Source organism: Opisthorchis viverrini (genome assembly GCF_000715545.1).
Source record: "Opisthorchis viverrini unplaced genomic scaffold opera_v5_74, whole genome shotgun sequence".
Classification (NCBI taxonomy): Eukaryota; Metazoa; Platyhelminthes; class Trematoda; order Opisthorchiida; family Opisthorchiidae; genus Opisthorchis; species Opisthorchis viverrini.
This window is the reverse complement of record NW_008751731.1, coordinates 128,072-144,521: the sequence shown is the minus strand read 5'-3', so window position 1 is coordinate 144,521 and position 16,450 is coordinate 128,072. Positions and strand designations below refer to the sequence as shown.

Genomic DNA, 16,450 nt, shown 5'->3' with positions numbered 1-16,450 from the left:
GTTGCACGAAGGCTGGGATACTGCCAGGTTGCCCAAGCCTAGACAGGGGAAGTCGACAGGCAGAGGTCGGGTTCGAACCACGGACCTTCCGGTCAGTAAATTCACGCTCTAAACACTTGGACCATCTCGCCCTCATGAACGTGGCACCAATATGTTGGTTGGTGTTGCCTCTCCGGAGTGGCAACATTGTCTGCTTATTAAAAAATCGTTCATCTTTACCACCCATTCGGTGCCTATTTGCCATGACACCGTAAGAAAATACGAGGGCTAAGATACTGCCACGTTTCTAAGCCCAGATAGGAGCAGTCGAGGTGTTAGGGTTGGGTTCGAACCACGGACCCTTCGACCAGTAAGTTCACAGCTTGACCACTGAACTAACTTGGGCTCCAGTTTCTCTCAAAAATTACTAAACCTATGGTCAAAATGCACCCATTGGCCTACCAATTTGTTTTTGACGGGTGACTCACCTGGAACCCAGATGAATCTCCCGTTTATAATGTTTTCACGCAACTGAATGTGCTGCACTAGGCTCACTGATGTTTCAACGGGTACGATAGTCGAGATATCGCGGTACATCTATAGACCTATAGTCGTTTTGATACCGTGCAGAATACCAAAGTAACTCTGTGGGCTTAGTCATTGACCTACAGTGCCTTTCCTGCATGCCACATTTCTGACGGTAGCAGGTTGATATTACCATTCGGAGTATCCTTTTCTAGCATACAACCAGGGCAGCGAAGATCAACGACTTCGTCTCCAGAATTATACTGGTATCTCCCGTGGTATAAAAACGACGACAGTTTTTGTTTTTTTGGAGAAATCAGCCGCACCCCACAAACTATGTTCTGTGGACTAATGCAAATGTTATATCCTTCTGCATTGGTACTTGAAGGAGTCGTTTTTTTTCCGCCGGCAGCTTGATGAACTGATATGGCCATATTCGGTGGTAGCTATTCGAAACAGGTGCTAGGTAGCCGGTCATCGGTGAACGAAGCTACGGCAGCTACAACCACTGTACAACGAGTACGCGGTTATCACAGCTGACAATGATGATGAGTTCATGAAACATATGGCTTCACCTTTTATTATCTTACCCGCATGTCTACTGTGTCTTTGGCTTCTTGGGTGAAAACGGGACAGATAAAATTCGGAAATTAACTTTCTGCCGTTTGCTTTCTTACGAACAGCTTGTTCTGGATGAAATCAACTCAGCCTTAAACGTCTCTCCGATGTGGGCTGCAAAATACTGGCCAGTATCCGCTATCTACGACCAGGATATGGTTGCAATCCTTCGAGTCTTAGTTGCTCTGGTTCGTCGTTTTGCTCCATCGGTGCGGCTTCCACGAGATGTCCACCTGACTGTCTTGATTGTGCGAAAAATCAATGGAATACTTCAACACCGCCGCCAGGTAGAGGTTATCACAGAAAGTGAAGATGAACAAGGTGAGTGGTTTTGTTTTTCCCAATCGTTTCGGCGACCGCTGCATGTTCGTTCATTTTTCTTGTATGCTCTGAATTTTCTCGCCCAACTGTAATGATGATCACATTCCTGCATTTGACTGCCCGAACATACGGAAGAGCCAACTGATTCGGTCCGCTGCCTTGGGAAGCGTTCCAGGAGAAATAACTGGTTTAGAAGATCGCTTGGAAAATGTGTAACCCTTTGCAATCGTTCAGTTCATAGGGACAGCTTTTGGCACCCCGCTGCCTTCCGAGCGCACCTAGTTGTAATTCCACCTTATGTTTTCGTTAAATATTCCCCTGGTTTACTCCCATATTGAGACAAGCGATGCACATATATGAGTGACTGCATATATAGTCTCATCCACGAGTTGTATCGCCATACTCGTTGACACGACAAGTACCATGTTTGATCGGCGTCTCCGCGAGACCTTGACCACATACCAGTTTAGCTTATCGTTCCGAATTACATTCGAGTAGGTATCAGCTATACCAATCTGTCCAACGTACTTGGAAGTTAAGTTGGTCGTCATCGTCGCTGTGGCTAGTCGTTTACAACGGACTGCGGTTCTGTGGGCAGTTATACAACCAGGACATCATATTTTCGACATGAAGACTACTCAGATCTCCAAACGAAATCTCTGGATCAAAAATCCGACCCAAAGGCAACGATTAGGTGCAGACACCTTGTCCCATTACCTTGGGTATGTGAGTAACAATTTCGTTGGCTCCTGGCAGTTCCATCTACCGAACATCATTACATGTGACGTTTGGTGGGTGCCATAGTGTCACCTACAGTATAACTCAAGGTGGTCACATTAACGCGTAAACCGATGCATCACGATAGCCGTTTGACGAAGTAGGTGACTAGGTTTTTATGTACTAACCGCCGGTTCATTCAACCTAAAACAAATTTTTCTCTTTTCTCTTTAATTTCTGAACCTAACTATTCGGAATTTCCAATGCTTGTAGAGAGTCCTCATCACTGTTAGTGGCAACATCACTGTTAGGGTACTGTGCCTTATTGCCGTACAATCATGGCAGTTTATTCAGAAAGAGCCCGGGTGTGTAAACAAGATCAAAATTGGATAGGGAGGGGGGCCTTACTGTCAATCCACTGTAAACGTATGAGATATCTACCTCTACAATACCATATACACACGCACGAATGGTTGGCATCCGAATTGGATTCGTCAGTCAGCGCTGATCTAGCCACTGAACGCCTGTTCTTAGTACGAAGGCCACACACGGTTTGCGTTGAGTCGAATATGGTGCTGTACGTATCACATGTGTGGAACCGAGAGAATACAGTCGGCGCGCGCATGTTCGCAGTCCTGCTGCATGCTACAAACCAGTCCGAACATGATGTCATAGCAATGAGTATCGGTACCAGTTGATTATTTGTCATGGATTCACATGTGTCTTCCGTGAATTTCTGTACGTTTCAGCATAATACCGCTTTTCCCTCGGTATCTTTTCGTGCAATTTTTACCCGGAACCGCCCCCTTAACGCTACGTCACAGTGGTAACAGACAATCTGTCAGTATTCCGTTACCTCATAGTTAATGTTGTCATCTTTAGGAGGACAACAGGTGCTCATTAGGAACTGGAACAAACTTGCGTTGGTCCCGGATGCTTGCACTTGGCATGTTGACCGGTGAGTTCGTCTGTAATCCACAAGATCGATCCTACTGAGACACGCGCGTCTGTACATTACACAATCCCACATGGTAGAGGCTGCATTGGAGAGATTGAGCCGATTGCCATTGCATCGCTTGTTTTGCAACGTGACCCGTCACGTCGCTTCTTAAAGTGTCTCACTTCGATTAGTTAGGAGTTCTGCAGACCTTCCTGTCGTCCATCCGGTCCTCCGATGATGTAACATGAGGGTTACAGCTCTCCAGATTTGCCTGAAGGCTGTTCCAGTAGCATAGTTTCCGGCACACCTGATCGGGAACTCCTTTCTGTAGTGGAATTTTGGGGTGTGAATTTCGGCCACTTGTTTCAAGTAACCTAACCAGCGGAGCTGACTTCAAATAAAACTGCATTCAGCTCGGATTTTCAAAGGGTTCGGTCCCTCTATTTGATGAAATCGGTCAAGAACCAGAACATTATGTTTTACGGTATCTGGATTTCGTTGTCCCGTACTAGTGTAGACAATACAACAGCCCAACGCACTGTATTCATGGTGTCTTTGCTGAGTACCCCGAACGACTCCCTCAAGACGACAAACCACCGTGATGGCTTTTGCAAGTTCGTGTGTTCATTTAATTATTAAGTATCGGGTCTGTAGATCATGTGCGACACGATGTACAGCACGGTACCTCATAAACATTTAGCTGATTATGTGGTCTTTTGACCCTCAGACCCAGACTGAAGAAAGATGAATTTCTGAAAATATATTAGCCAAAGTGAAAGGCCACTGAACCGAACGTGATATCAACTGTAAAAGTTCTGGTTCAGATTACAAATATAAAGTTCAGCCGTCCACGAACTACAAAGAACAAGAACACTACCCTGCTACATTCCTGTATCGCCTTGGAGTTGGATGACCAAATGATGCGAAAACTGAAATAGAGCCCAGCAACTGGATAGATATCGCTTTGTTTCCTTTACACATACTGGGACATGGTTAAAGCTGATTCCTTATCGATGACTGATTGGTTGTTGTTCACGTGTGACTGGAGGATGATGAGCACCAAGTAACTGGTTGACTTGTGCCACGGTGGAAGTCCGTACTCAAGAGAGTTCAGAGCTGAAGTCGTGGTAGTTTGCCGTTATCGGGCTATGAAATTACGTGGTCCTCCTAGGCTACATTCATTTTCTTCCAGTCTGTCAACTTTAATGTTCAAATCCCCGATCAATATCACGATGTTCGCACTACACCTTTGCACCATTATTTCTTCCAAATGGTGGGGCAGAGCTAATCTGCATCTGAAACATTTCCCTCCTTACCCGTCTCCTTAGAGTGCACGGAAGACAGTGCTGCGGTACGTTAACATTTCTTTTGGTATATTCGGTCGCTGACGTCAAACATCCAGCTTATGCATAAGGATTAACAAACAGTGTTTAACTAACACGGAGTGTTTGATCTCTGCGTGTCACGTAATCCATTTCAGGATAACCAAACAAGTTGCTTTGACGGTTGCTGTCCGCAGGGTGAGGCTGTTGCGGTATGTTCAGAAGGGCTTCATTTACTGTTAAAACTCCGAAGGTTTTTTAGGAGAGATCACTGACGGGATGCCAACTTGTCTTTTGCCTTCATCAACCGTCTACGTAAAACGTACATTCGTAAATGTGGATAATGAGAAGCACGTGAAAACACCCAAGAGGGTGAGGAGTGGACAGATATTAGTACCATGGCAGATAATTGAGTTGGTACTTTTTAGAGCACATAAAGTTGGTTGCCTTTTCTTAATCAGCGTAGCTCTATTACATACCTGTATTCGGAGTGATGACCTGTGCTTAGCAGGTGTCTTGTACTTGGTCATACTGAGACTCGGGCTGTGGACTGAGAACTGGATGACCGTAATTTCATCGCCCATCTCAGGTGTTTGAGTAAATGATGGAGACTGTGGTCTCTGCTGTCAGCGTGTCACTGCAACTGACAGTGGTTAGGGGAAGATCGGTCTCTTCAGGCTAGTGACAGGCTCCCCAAACTAAGGTGAAATAGATTATTCTTAACACAACATTAATTATAAAGCTTTCAATGAGTGCATTTCGCCGTTTGGGCTCTTCTTACTTATGCTGTGAAACCGTTCGATCCGATGTCGCCGTTAGTTTCTGTTTACTGCTTGCAGATACACCGTTCCCACAGTATGGTTTTCCCGGGACAACTTCCGCCCTGTCGGGCGTAGCCAACGGTTCCACCGTAGCATTTGCAGACAATGCATTGGGACAAAATTGTTCCGATTTACTATTCTCCATTGAGATTCCTATCAGGTGCTCCTCTCCGTTATTCAGTTCATCTGGTATACAAGTGTTTCTTGTCCATTGAAATGGCGTTTTGACTTAGCAGCGTTTATAAGCCATTATTCATGAGTAAACGGAAAAGGCAACAGTGTAATGCACTCACCTGGTAATTATTACCGCATATTCGTTACAAAGGCGATATGTTTGCACTTGTCAGTGGTGATGTCCACCCAACAGACCCTTGAGCACACAAAAGATTATCTGTTCTCCTTAATTTTGAAGGGTCTGTGAGAGCGCACAACTTAATGGCTACAGAAATCTGGCTCCGACAAACCGAAATACCCGCTTTTATGGTTGCAGTCCGTTGCAGTAAAATGTAATCTGGACAATGAAGACATGTCCCCACAGCTGTATACAACTGAAAATATTCTCGCATACCAGTTGTCCAGACCGATCCGTATTCAAAATACTGCAGTTTAAAATGCTAGGAACTAGACGACATTTCTTTGAGAAAACGCGCCACTATAAACGGACCCTTCGGTTGATGAACTTGTCACAATATCAAGAAATATACCAATACAACATGTGTCAGTTTAACTGTGATTGAGTTCCAGTTGCTACTATCAGGTCCCGTTTAAAAAACCAAATCTCAAGTTGTGCCATCAGCCTGCGTGTATACTCATCCGTATGTTCATGCCGCATGAAGACAAGACGTTTGACGGAATGGATTAGCGAACACCATCCGTTTTCTGTGTATGATGGTGGATAGAAATCTGATTCAAGTGCATTTACTCACTTGCGGCTGAAGCCGGTGTTTCTCAGACAATGAACATGCCTCTGAAGTCACAAGGACCGAGTCGATTGGGACTGACACGATTCAGATTGTTATCTGTTGCAACGGCAATCAAAATTCGGCCTTGTGCATCCAGGGTGAACTTATGTGACCTCTGACCTTGAATGGGCCTCCGAATGGTCCACTTTCACAAACGTGTCTAACATTAATGCAGTTCATTGACCTTTTTTACTCTTGTACCCTATCCCGTATCTATGACTTCGTTTGACCGTACGCGTAATTTATACATGTATAACACAAAACAGGTATTTTGGTACAATATTTGCTCTGTATGACGATCGTACCTGTATCGACTCTGCCTTGCGACCACCTGACTTTGCAGAGCACTCAGACGTTCATCTCTTTACAGCACACACCCTTTCTCCTCAATGTGGCTGAATTCTGCTGGCATTAGTGAGGTCGTAATAATGAGTAAGAACATTGGTGCTTCACGTTTTACAATCAAGCATCCTTCTTCAATGTGACCGGACCAAGTATCGACCATCCATTTTTACAGGTCTTTTTTAAATCCTATTGTAGACACTGCTGGCGATCATGATGCAATCAGTGCATTGGTCGATTGTGCGGTACCAGAGCGTCTGGCGGCGTTCCAACAAACACTACTGGATTTTGTAAACCACCACTTGGCAAAAATCAACCTCAGCGTAACCAGCTTGGAAACTGAGGTAATCTGTCACTCTTTGCACTGAATTTTCACACTGACGTTTGTATTGCCATTTGAACCACTGAGACTCAAACAAACTTCCACTTTAGATATCCATGTACACTCACTCTGGGCTCCTTCAGATACCCGTCGGATGCCGGGGTAGTATGCTGAACACTCCGTCAGCCAGATGCTATCAGAAACTAATCGAGACCTCTGTGATGGGAGTGCTAGGATTGATTGCACAATGTCGATGCCCAACTTTTGCAAAACGCTTGGATGACCAAATGGTTGTCAACCATTTACTTGCCAGTTTCGTCTTTTCCACACACTAGCTCGGATGCCATTTTCATTTGCTGCAAAGTTGTCCTGTTTCGCATGAAGCTAGCTCAGTTTGTCTCTCGCTTAACATCATTGCGACCAGTATTGGAAGGTGCTCGTCACATACCTCTTATTCTTTAGTAAAAAACCCAGAAACCCCAAATAAAGGTGGACGGAGTGTAAGAACTCCCGTACCCACCGCACCATTTTATTACGTGGTGAAAACATCAGTTGCTGACTCATGAAGTGGACAGTTTGCCCATCCACTTCAGGTATGCACTCGTCAAGAGCTCAATACTGTGCTTCAAGCATGAGGACTGCTTGCAAGTTCAGAAATATGAAATGACAGCAGTATGCTGTCTTAACTAGACTGACGACTGGGACGTTCGTAACGTACTTCAGGTAGTATCGGTAGAATTTCAGGGCCGAATTCGGCTCGGATAGTATGCACTCGTCAAGAGCTCAATACTGTGCTTCAAGCATGAGGACTGCTTGCAAGTTCAGAAATATGAAATGACAGCAGTGTGCTGTCTTAACTAGACTGACGGCTGGGACGTTCGTAACGTACTTCAGGTAGTATCGGTAGAATTTAAGGGCCGAATTATTTTGTTATTATATTGTTAGAAGTCGTTCCCTCTAACCAGGGTGTTTTTCGGCAGTGAGGACTAGCTAGGTATTGACTCCTGAAGCCACTTAGAAAGTGGCAAGTCCTACTCTGTTTGCTTCAAAATAATCACTCAAGGGAAGTTTCACGGGCAGAACTTCAGGGAACACAGTGCTTGAAGGGAAGATTTTCCAGTCAGTAATAAGTGCCCGTTGAGGCTCGAATAACGCTTTTTGGGGTCCAACCGTCCCAGTCGGTCTTTAGGCTATGGTTATTGTCGTAATAGACGAAAGTCCTGCTTCCTTCCGCACGCTTTTTCTCAATAAATCATTTCGTAGGACTGTCGGATGTGTTAGAGAAGTATATCCGCTTTCTTTGGACGAATACAGTGATGTGAATTATGTGGTGTAATCCTTGATCAAAATGAACCCTGGTTCTCGAAGCATTGATTTGCGCTTTTTCGCTCCTTCGAAAAACGAACTGCATCTTTGTGTGAGCGCTTTTACAGTCGGAGCTAATGCTTTCGCGTTTCGATTGATGTAGAATTTTGAGTTGATCGCCAGTACTGCGCAGGGCTCGTTCAAGGTGTATGCAGACACAAACACGTTTTCGCCGGAAAACACACTGCACCTTGTCACCCGACTAACTTTGACAAGTTGCCAGTCGTTCGCACCTTAAAATAGTTCACTTGTGACACTTTCGGTGTCTACCCGGTATGCCACCCGAAGGAAGCATGAGAACTAAGATGCCGCCAGGTAGCCCAATCCTAGGAAAGTTCAGACGTTGAGGTCGGGTTCGAACCACGGACATTCTGTACAAATGTGTTATTTTGACACCATCTCTCACACACTTTTATGTTTCACTCAGAATTGTGTGGGAACCTGAACTTATGTGGTCCTAGAATAACGTACGTTTCGCCCGTGACGTATATGGCCTGTTCCGACAGATCGGACCCGCTTTGTGCAATTTATACCGGAAGTACACTGCAATCGATCTCTACTACTACGTTAACCCATCCCGTTCAGTGCTATTGTTTTTGACTGCATGTTTCGCTGTTCACTTTTTCGCCTCATTAGATGAATGATGGTGTCTACTTCATCCTGCTAATCGGATTGTTGGGTGGATTCTTTGTCCCCCTTCACGCCTACCATCTTACTCCGCTGACCAATGCCCAACGGCAGGCAAACCTGCAGCTCGCGTTCAAACTAGCCGAAGAAGTGGATGGCATCAACCTTGGTCCGAAACAAGCGGACGACTTACTTCATCATGATCTCAAAGTCACTCTTCGCTTGCTTTATTCTTTGTACGACGCTCACAAGAATGATTTGTAGGACATGGACCCCGGGGAACGGATTATGTCTAGTTCAGTGCCTTGTTTTTTTGTTCACACAGTCAATCCCTTCTCATTGACCAGTATGCTTTTTGTCTTTGTTTTATCTGACATTTGTTCGCATTGATCGCCTTGCGCTTATTTGTTGAGCCATGCATTTATCTGTGCATTTCATGCCTTTTGCTGACTTCCCTCGTTGTTTGACTTTTTGCATTACTTGTCACTTGTTGCTCCTTTTTCGTTGTTAATTTACTACCTGCCTAAAATATATTTGCCTTGCTAGAAATACTAGCGTTATTTTCACACTTCTACTCGGTTTGACTTGACCACCTTAGTGAGTTCGGTTAGTTGTGTCTATCACGTATACTGAGGTCTATCTTTTTACTTCTGAGCTGTTTTGCTAAGTCTTCTCTCGTATAGATACCGCAATCCTCGAGCTTGCTGTCTGGAGTGTGTGCAAGCTGGCTCACTACCATCAAGTTGGTTGTAGTTCTAGGCGGTTAGCTAGAAACGGGTTTTTTTTGGAGCAGTTTTAGCAACCAACTTACATGATAGCATTGACGGTTCACGGTTGCGCCATCTATTTAACAACGTTTTTCAGTGAAAGTTGATCGATATAGATAATGTTGGTTGGATCGTTGTTGGATCGTTCGTTTGGCGCCATATTTTGCTGCATCTCTGAACACGATGAGCTCATTTCCGGGGGCCATCACCAACCAGATTCTGTGTTCCCTTCCATGGTTGCTTTGCCCACTATTTCGCATTTCGGTTGACTGCACATTACGATTGCGGACCACGTGGCGCGATGCAACAACTTTCGTTATCAACAGTCTACGCAGAACGATAAACTTAAGCGTACTGTATATTGGGTGCTTAGTGGACGAAATTCAGGTCAGTGGTTCTCAATTTCACTTATGCTTTCGACAAATACATTTATTTGCATAGCAATTTCGTTTTGATGGTTGACCCACCCGAAACTGAGCTGATTCTCTTGTTGATATCCAAGAGTTTTCAACAACCTTATAAGTAGTGTATTAGGTCTTTAATTAGATTTGTTTTCCATTCTCTCCAACGACTACCCAAAATTGGAATATGGTCAATAGACGGTAGACAGCCTCGTTGTACGTTGCTGTGCTAGTGTTGCTTTTAACCGTTTCCCGTCACCTTCCGTGTAAGCAATCATAAGGCCTGGTTAGATTGATAGTTTTGCACACGAAACATGCTGATGCACCGAAAGTCAGTGTGCATTTGTGCACATCTGCTCTTACGCACTTAGGAGAGAGGCTTCTGTGCCAACTTCTGTCAGTTTGCGCCATACTGGACGAATGGTTCCGCTAGTCATACGCGCACTTGATATTGCGCGGGCGCCTGTGATCTGTTTGAAAAGAAAAGCAGGGGATAATATGCGCCGGTTACACACAAACCCGCCAAATACCATGTCATTTATCATTCGACAGTAATGAAGCAATTCATGTAGGTTTTTCGTAGTCTTATGATAATAATTCACAACTGCATCAGGTTGGTTTTTGGACATTAAAAGACTGGTTGCATGGAAAGTTCTCATGTTTTGTCCTCACACCATCCCAATGGAAACTGGTCGCATTTAATTCGAAAGTTCTGCTCTTGGTCCCTGGCACCGCTTCTCTCTTCAGCACTCAATGGCACCCATATGGTTTGCTGGCTTTCACTCTTTGATTTCTTATGGCATTTAAGTCAGAAGATACAGAGAACAATTGATTTAAGTGCTCATCTATTCGCACTTCCCTCCCAGCGTCATTGACACCCAGCATGGTTGCGTCTTAGCCTATCAGCCATATGGTTTGCTGGCTTTCACTCTTTGAATTCTTATGGCATTTCAGTCAGAAGATACACAGAACAATTGATTTAAGTGCTCATCTATACGCACTTCCCTCCCAGCGTCATTGATATCCAGCATGGTTGCGTCTTAGCCTATCACTGTCATTGTGAAAAATCGTTTTTCAAGACAAATAAAAAAGAGACTAGCGCCAACGAACGTTCCGACAAACTCACCTGTAACGTCAATTTGAGGACATAAGTTTGGAAATTAAATAACAAAACTTGGTGTTTTTGGTCACCTTTCTATGTTAGCCAATAATAAAAGGAATGCTTCCGCGAAGTTAGACGCCTAGTTGTAAACAAAATAGTGATTTCCCGGACGGTTCCATTCCGTCATTAACCACATCAACTGGTAGTCTTAGTGGCAGTTTGTTTGCCTGAACAACTGTATTTCAATTTTACGTTGCATGTGGTTCTCACGAAAGATTTGTCGCATCAAACGAACGTGACGTCTTCCAGTCATAATGAATACGGCTGTACGGTGACCTTTCATCTTAACCCGTGTCCCCCGGATTCCAATCCTTAACGAGTGACAACGTAACGAACGAAAATCCAATCAACGGGCGTGATGCGTTGCTTGCTGGAGAGATCGTTGCCATCTGTCAATAGGTGCGCGCTTTTCAGCTACCCTAATCTCCTACATCTCTGTTGTTGGAAGTTAAAGCGACTGGTCATGTTTCCGCTTCACTCACCGACCATATGGTCCGGGTTGCAACTATTGGTTCTCTGCATTTAACAAAGAGCCCTCCTTATCCGACATGCTACCCTCTTTCTTTACTCATCGCGACTTTAGCTTATATTTAATTCAATGTTGTTTACACAGGCATTATAATTTATACCAACCCAACTGCTTACTCACTTCATTATTTCCTTGTTTTCAGTCAGTATTGGCTCTTTAATCCCTCTGGGTGACTTCGTAGACCTTTTCTGGTAACTTCCAGGTACCAGCCGCGACTTCTTTCGAGTTATAGTGCTTCCAGAACCAACATTGACTTTGTGTGTTTGGCGCCATGGGTGCTTGTGCAAGTTTGGGGCTGGAAGACCATGACCAAGCGTTGGTAGGTGAATGGCAGCAGGATTCACATAAATTGCTTCTGTGTGTCTGCGTACCTGGTGGTTGAAAAACAGTGGCATTTGGACAGTAAACAAAAAATGGAACTTTGATGTGAATTCCTGCCTAATGCTTAGCATTCAAGTTCTTTTTATGCCGGGTCGAAATAGTAAGAGTGTGTCTGTTGGTGTGACCACCTAGAACGTAGTTATTGGGTGTCATTTCTGATATGAACCTAACAAACAAATCGTTCAAGATTATATACAGGATAGTGGCTACATCCAGCTTGTATGTAAATCGATGAATTACTCCCAGTAAACCAAACAAAATGTTTTTTAAAACGACAAACAGAATCATCTGTTTGTTTCGTTGTCACCGGCTGTTTCAAGTCTATAGGTATGTGGGCTGTGATATGGGACCCAGTTTAACCCTTCAAACAGTGGACCGTTGATTTATTCGATGAATTGGGCGATTTGATTGCAAACGTTGCACCACCAATTTGGGTGACACCATCAGTGCGTTGTTGGGTCGGTAGTTGGATTCAGAACGTATATGCCTCTGGGGAATCCGCGTTCGCTCACATGAGGGTTGCATGTTTCAGTCGTTTTAGTTTAGCTATCAATCCTAATAGGATAAACGACCTCCGTGGAATTTTTCTGCAATGTATCTTCGTGACATTTCGGCACCGGTTCGCCGTGTCGGGTTTTAGCCATTGTTGCTGGTACAGCTGCTTGGAACCATAGGTTGGATGTCAGATAGACAAAACAGCTGATGACCTGCTTGCCATATATTGAGTAGCATCTTCGGTGGAGCTGTTCAGTCGTCTCAATAACTTCCTAAATTTTTAACTGAAGTTTGATTGTGTTGTGTGCTTAACACTGTCAACCTCCGGTAATAGTATCATCACAGGACTAACACGTAAATTGAATTGTTTTCCCATCACAGCATAGTTTGCTGAAGGTTTAGGTAACTCGGCGTACTCATCATCATCGACAGCACGACATCACTGTTTAAAACCAATGCTTTGCTCCCCTATAACTCTGGTTTATTTGAAAGCCTTATTATGAAGAAAAGGATGACAGTGGACAAGGAAGTTATTTAATGCAAGCTTACTGCAATAATTCCGAGATACCTACACCTCCAGACATTCTTTCAAGCAATCTGGATAGAAACTGACAACAAGAGCGCCAGTGACATCGGTTGGCAGCCGTATTTCGCAGCGTCTCTCCAACCAGGCACAGTGAGGATCACGTGGTCCCCATCCTGGAAGGCGAGTAGCACCGACAGCACCCAAGCGTTTCGTGATCTCCTTCATACTCCTCTGCCAAGTCAAGAGTTGGCCACCTCTCTGTTTACGCCACTCCGAATTGGGCATGGAAAACAGCACTCTTCGGCAAACGATGTTCCGGCATAAGTAACACATGTCCCAACCAACGCAGCTTCTGGTGGTGGACACATTCTTCAATCGAAGTACCCGTCACACAACCGAAAGCGCGCTTTCTAATTGCCTCATTACGGATTCGCCGACGCCAACCCAGACGAGCTAAGGTCCTGAGACAACGATTGTCGAACACCTGAGAAGTCTCGGTTCCGCTGCTCAAAGAGGCCAAGTCTCATAGTCATACAACAAAATAGCCTGCACTATGGCTTGACACCATAGATGTCTCATATTAGCAAACGCAACCGGGGCTTTGGAGATTCGTTCATTGACCTCATTTGCCACACTACAATCAGAACTAATACAACTTCCAGGATAAGTAAAATGCTACACAACTTCCAGTGCCTCTCCCTGGATTAAAAGTGGCGCACTATTCACTCAAAAATCCGCCGTGTCAATTTATTTGACAAAAGCCTTGTAATAGAAAGAACGATAAACTGGGTGAGGATTTGGGCCTACGGCCATCCTATCTCGATTATTCGAGATGCACCAGCCTGCAACGCTCAGACAATCTGGATAAAAACTGTGATAGCATGGACACCACTGACATCGGTCTGCAATCAACTGAGTCAGTTTTCCCACCCGAGCCCATAAATAATCACGTTGAACCCATCTTGAAAGACGAACAGCACCCTAACTTTGTTCATTTGTCCACCTTGACACTCATGCCAGAAATTATTTCCTGCCATATCCCTTTTCACCGTCACTGTGTGACATGCTCACACAAATTCTTTTTTCCCATTTCCTCATTGCACTTAACCGTTATCGTTGCCTTAATAAAGTTTTTCACTCCGTTCTGGAATGTGCGATAAAAGTTTTCGGAGAATAACTTACCAGGCGTGAATATTGCTCAAGAATATGTTTGCAGTCCATGTTTCGATTGAATGCATTGGACGTGATTACTAGGCCCTTCATTTTTCATGATCGTAAGACAGCAATGAACCGAACTTACTTTCCAAGGAATTGTTTCGAACTGATGAGGATCATGTGGAATCGGCAGGCCTATTTTCACCCTAACCAATTTGTGATGATGTTTTGAGTATGCCTTTATGTAACTCTGTATTAGAGAAATCATGCTCTTGTCTTTGGTTAACTGTCTGTTCAATTTTCAATTTACCGGGTACTCCAGGGGCTTGTACATCAGATCGCGGCGTCGGCTTAGTCCGAGTGCTCCATATTTACCGTTCGAGTAAACCCCGAGCACAACGTGTCGGAAGGGATGGCCTTGAAATTCAGAGCAAAACGAGATGGTGAACCGCTTGAATTCCTCTTGACCTTGAGTTAGAAAACTAAAATATTAGAAACATCGCCACACGTGAAAATAGCTCACATAGCCAGAATTGTTGCTTCCAAGCATTTGATCGGCAAAGCTGCATCGATGATGAGTTTCGCTAGATCTCTTAATCTGACGTGAACAAAAAGTTGAAATTAACAAATGGCCTACTCACCGATTCAAAGAAGCCTTTCGGTTGACTGGAAAGAACTGTACACCCGTATAGTTGTATCTAATGTATCTGATGAAAGGATAGCGAAATTCAAACTGTGATGGCTATCTAGATTCTTGGGAAACTCACCTCTTACTTGAGATTTTTTGCTAGAAGACTGGGCGGCATATTCAGGCCCTAAGTGGTGTCCCTCCCTGAATAAACTCAATCTCGTGGTATGGGGAAGTTAGTCGAGTCAGGAGATGTTTTCCACTAAATGCGGTGTCCTATTTTACTGTTTATCCGCGGATGCTTCCTATGTTCCCAGCGATTTGGCTTCCTTATGGTGCTTGATAAAACCCGTCGCAACATTTCCGGTATATGATAGATAAAATTTGCGAAAAGATTAGCGAACAGATTATTTTGTAGAAACAAACGCCTATGGGGATACCTCAGTGATGCACTTGGTCTTCCTGAGGTCAACAGGTGGGTTACAAACCTGAACCGCTGCAAAAATAACGATGAATGTTTCAGCGAGTCTGAGTTTTCTTTTCTGTGGTGGCCTCTAACTGCTGGAGACAATGCCCATCCGAGAAGCTGAGCGTTATTTAAGTAGTTATCTAAGTAGCTTCAATAACCCTTAGATTTGAAGGCAGCTTTTGTTTTCTAATTGAGTGACAGTAGTAAACCTCACTGAAATTCCTTTGAAATTTCTCTTTTTTTTGTAGTTATGCGCAAGACTGTTGAGCCCTGGAAACGAGGCGTGATGTGAGGAGGCGAATGATTGTGTGGGAGTTTCCCGGGTAACTCAGAAATAGCAAAAACTGTTGAAGAAACCGAAAGATAGTCTAGCATCAGAACTATAATGAGTTGGAATTCGGTATAAGATAGGAATGAAGGTATGTGCTAATTACATTTTTATGTGTCACGGTGAAGAAGAAACAAAAATAGCAGACAAGCTTATGACTACAAATTTTCCGCATGTTGTCGCGACATACTTGTCAATACGACTCACATCGGTCATTGCTGTTTGCACGAGCGTTCGAGTGCGTGCAATCTGGACATGAGAAGCGTGTTATCGTGTGTGAACAAGAAGCATGACTTGCGACTGAAGACAGTGGTAGCTACGAGTTTTCTCATTGTTTCCTCAGATATCGCTGCTTTAGCATTGGCAAGCGATGGCATGGTTTTCGCACAAGCAAATGTTCAAGCTGGTAAATATCTCCCACTATCCACCCTTTCAGTTCTAGTCTGTTGCTTCAGCTTAGCACGGTCTTCATGTCTCCCTTTCCTGCTTTATCGATCTGCGAATTTCCCTTCCAAACGCTTCCGTAGCCATCGAGCATGACATTTTTCCATTCTCATGTTTGCAGTAACTCCATCTGTAATCTTGCCAATATGAAGTTAAAACGTTGTTATATCATTAACCATTCACCTTCATCACCCCTGTCTAGTCATGGGCAACTTGGCAGTATCCCAACCCCCGGGCTTTCTTTGGGTGGAATGGCAGCAAGACATAGAAAGAGGGTTACAGGTGAACGATTCTCGCTTACCAG

The 16,450-nt window shown here is 44.2% G+C and overlaps 3 protein-coding genes across 3 annotated transcripts in view; 1 reads left to right on the top strand and 2 right to left on the bottom strand.

Annotated features, from left to right (window-relative positions):
• T265_04493 (hypothetical protein) overlaps window positions 1-5,388 on the bottom strand; it is a gene marked incomplete at both ends in the record, with an annotated part of 17,924 nt that extends 12,536 nt beyond the window's left edge. Inside the window, 2 exons of the mRNA XM_009169248.1 lie at window positions 4,902-4,965; window positions 5,204-5,388. Of these exons, the coding sequence (XP_009167512.1) occupies window positions 4,902-4,965; window positions 5,204-5,388 (249 nt within the window). The remainder of the gene's footprint in view (window positions 1-4,901; window positions 4,966-5,203) is intronic.
• Window positions 1-9,482, top strand: part of T265_04494 (hypothetical protein) — a gene marked incomplete at both ends in the record, with an annotated part of 26,325 nt that extends 16,843 nt beyond the window's left edge. Inside the window, 3 exons of the mRNA XM_009169249.1 lie at window positions 1,188-1,443; window positions 6,746-6,891; window positions 8,871-9,482. Coding sequence (XP_009167513.1) covers window positions 1,188-1,443; window positions 6,746-6,891; window positions 8,871-9,125 — 657 coding nt within the window. The remainder of the gene's footprint in view (window positions 1-1,187; window positions 1,444-6,745; window positions 6,892-8,870) is intronic.
• Window positions 9,483-10,338: 856 nt separating this feature from the next.
• On the bottom strand, window positions 10,339-15,092 carry T265_13521 (hypothetical protein; the record flags this gene model as incomplete). The annotated part of the gene is made up of 8 exons (XM_009169288.1): window positions 10,339-10,499; window positions 11,841-12,091; window positions 14,305-14,379; window positions 14,423-14,548; window positions 14,588-14,759; window positions 14,801-14,875; window positions 14,919-15,010; window positions 15,052-15,092. Coding segments are annotated over 8 exons (867 nt in total), but the record flags the coding sequence as incomplete, so codon positions are not given.
• Between the last annotated feature and the right edge of the window lie 1,358 nt (window positions 15,093-16,450).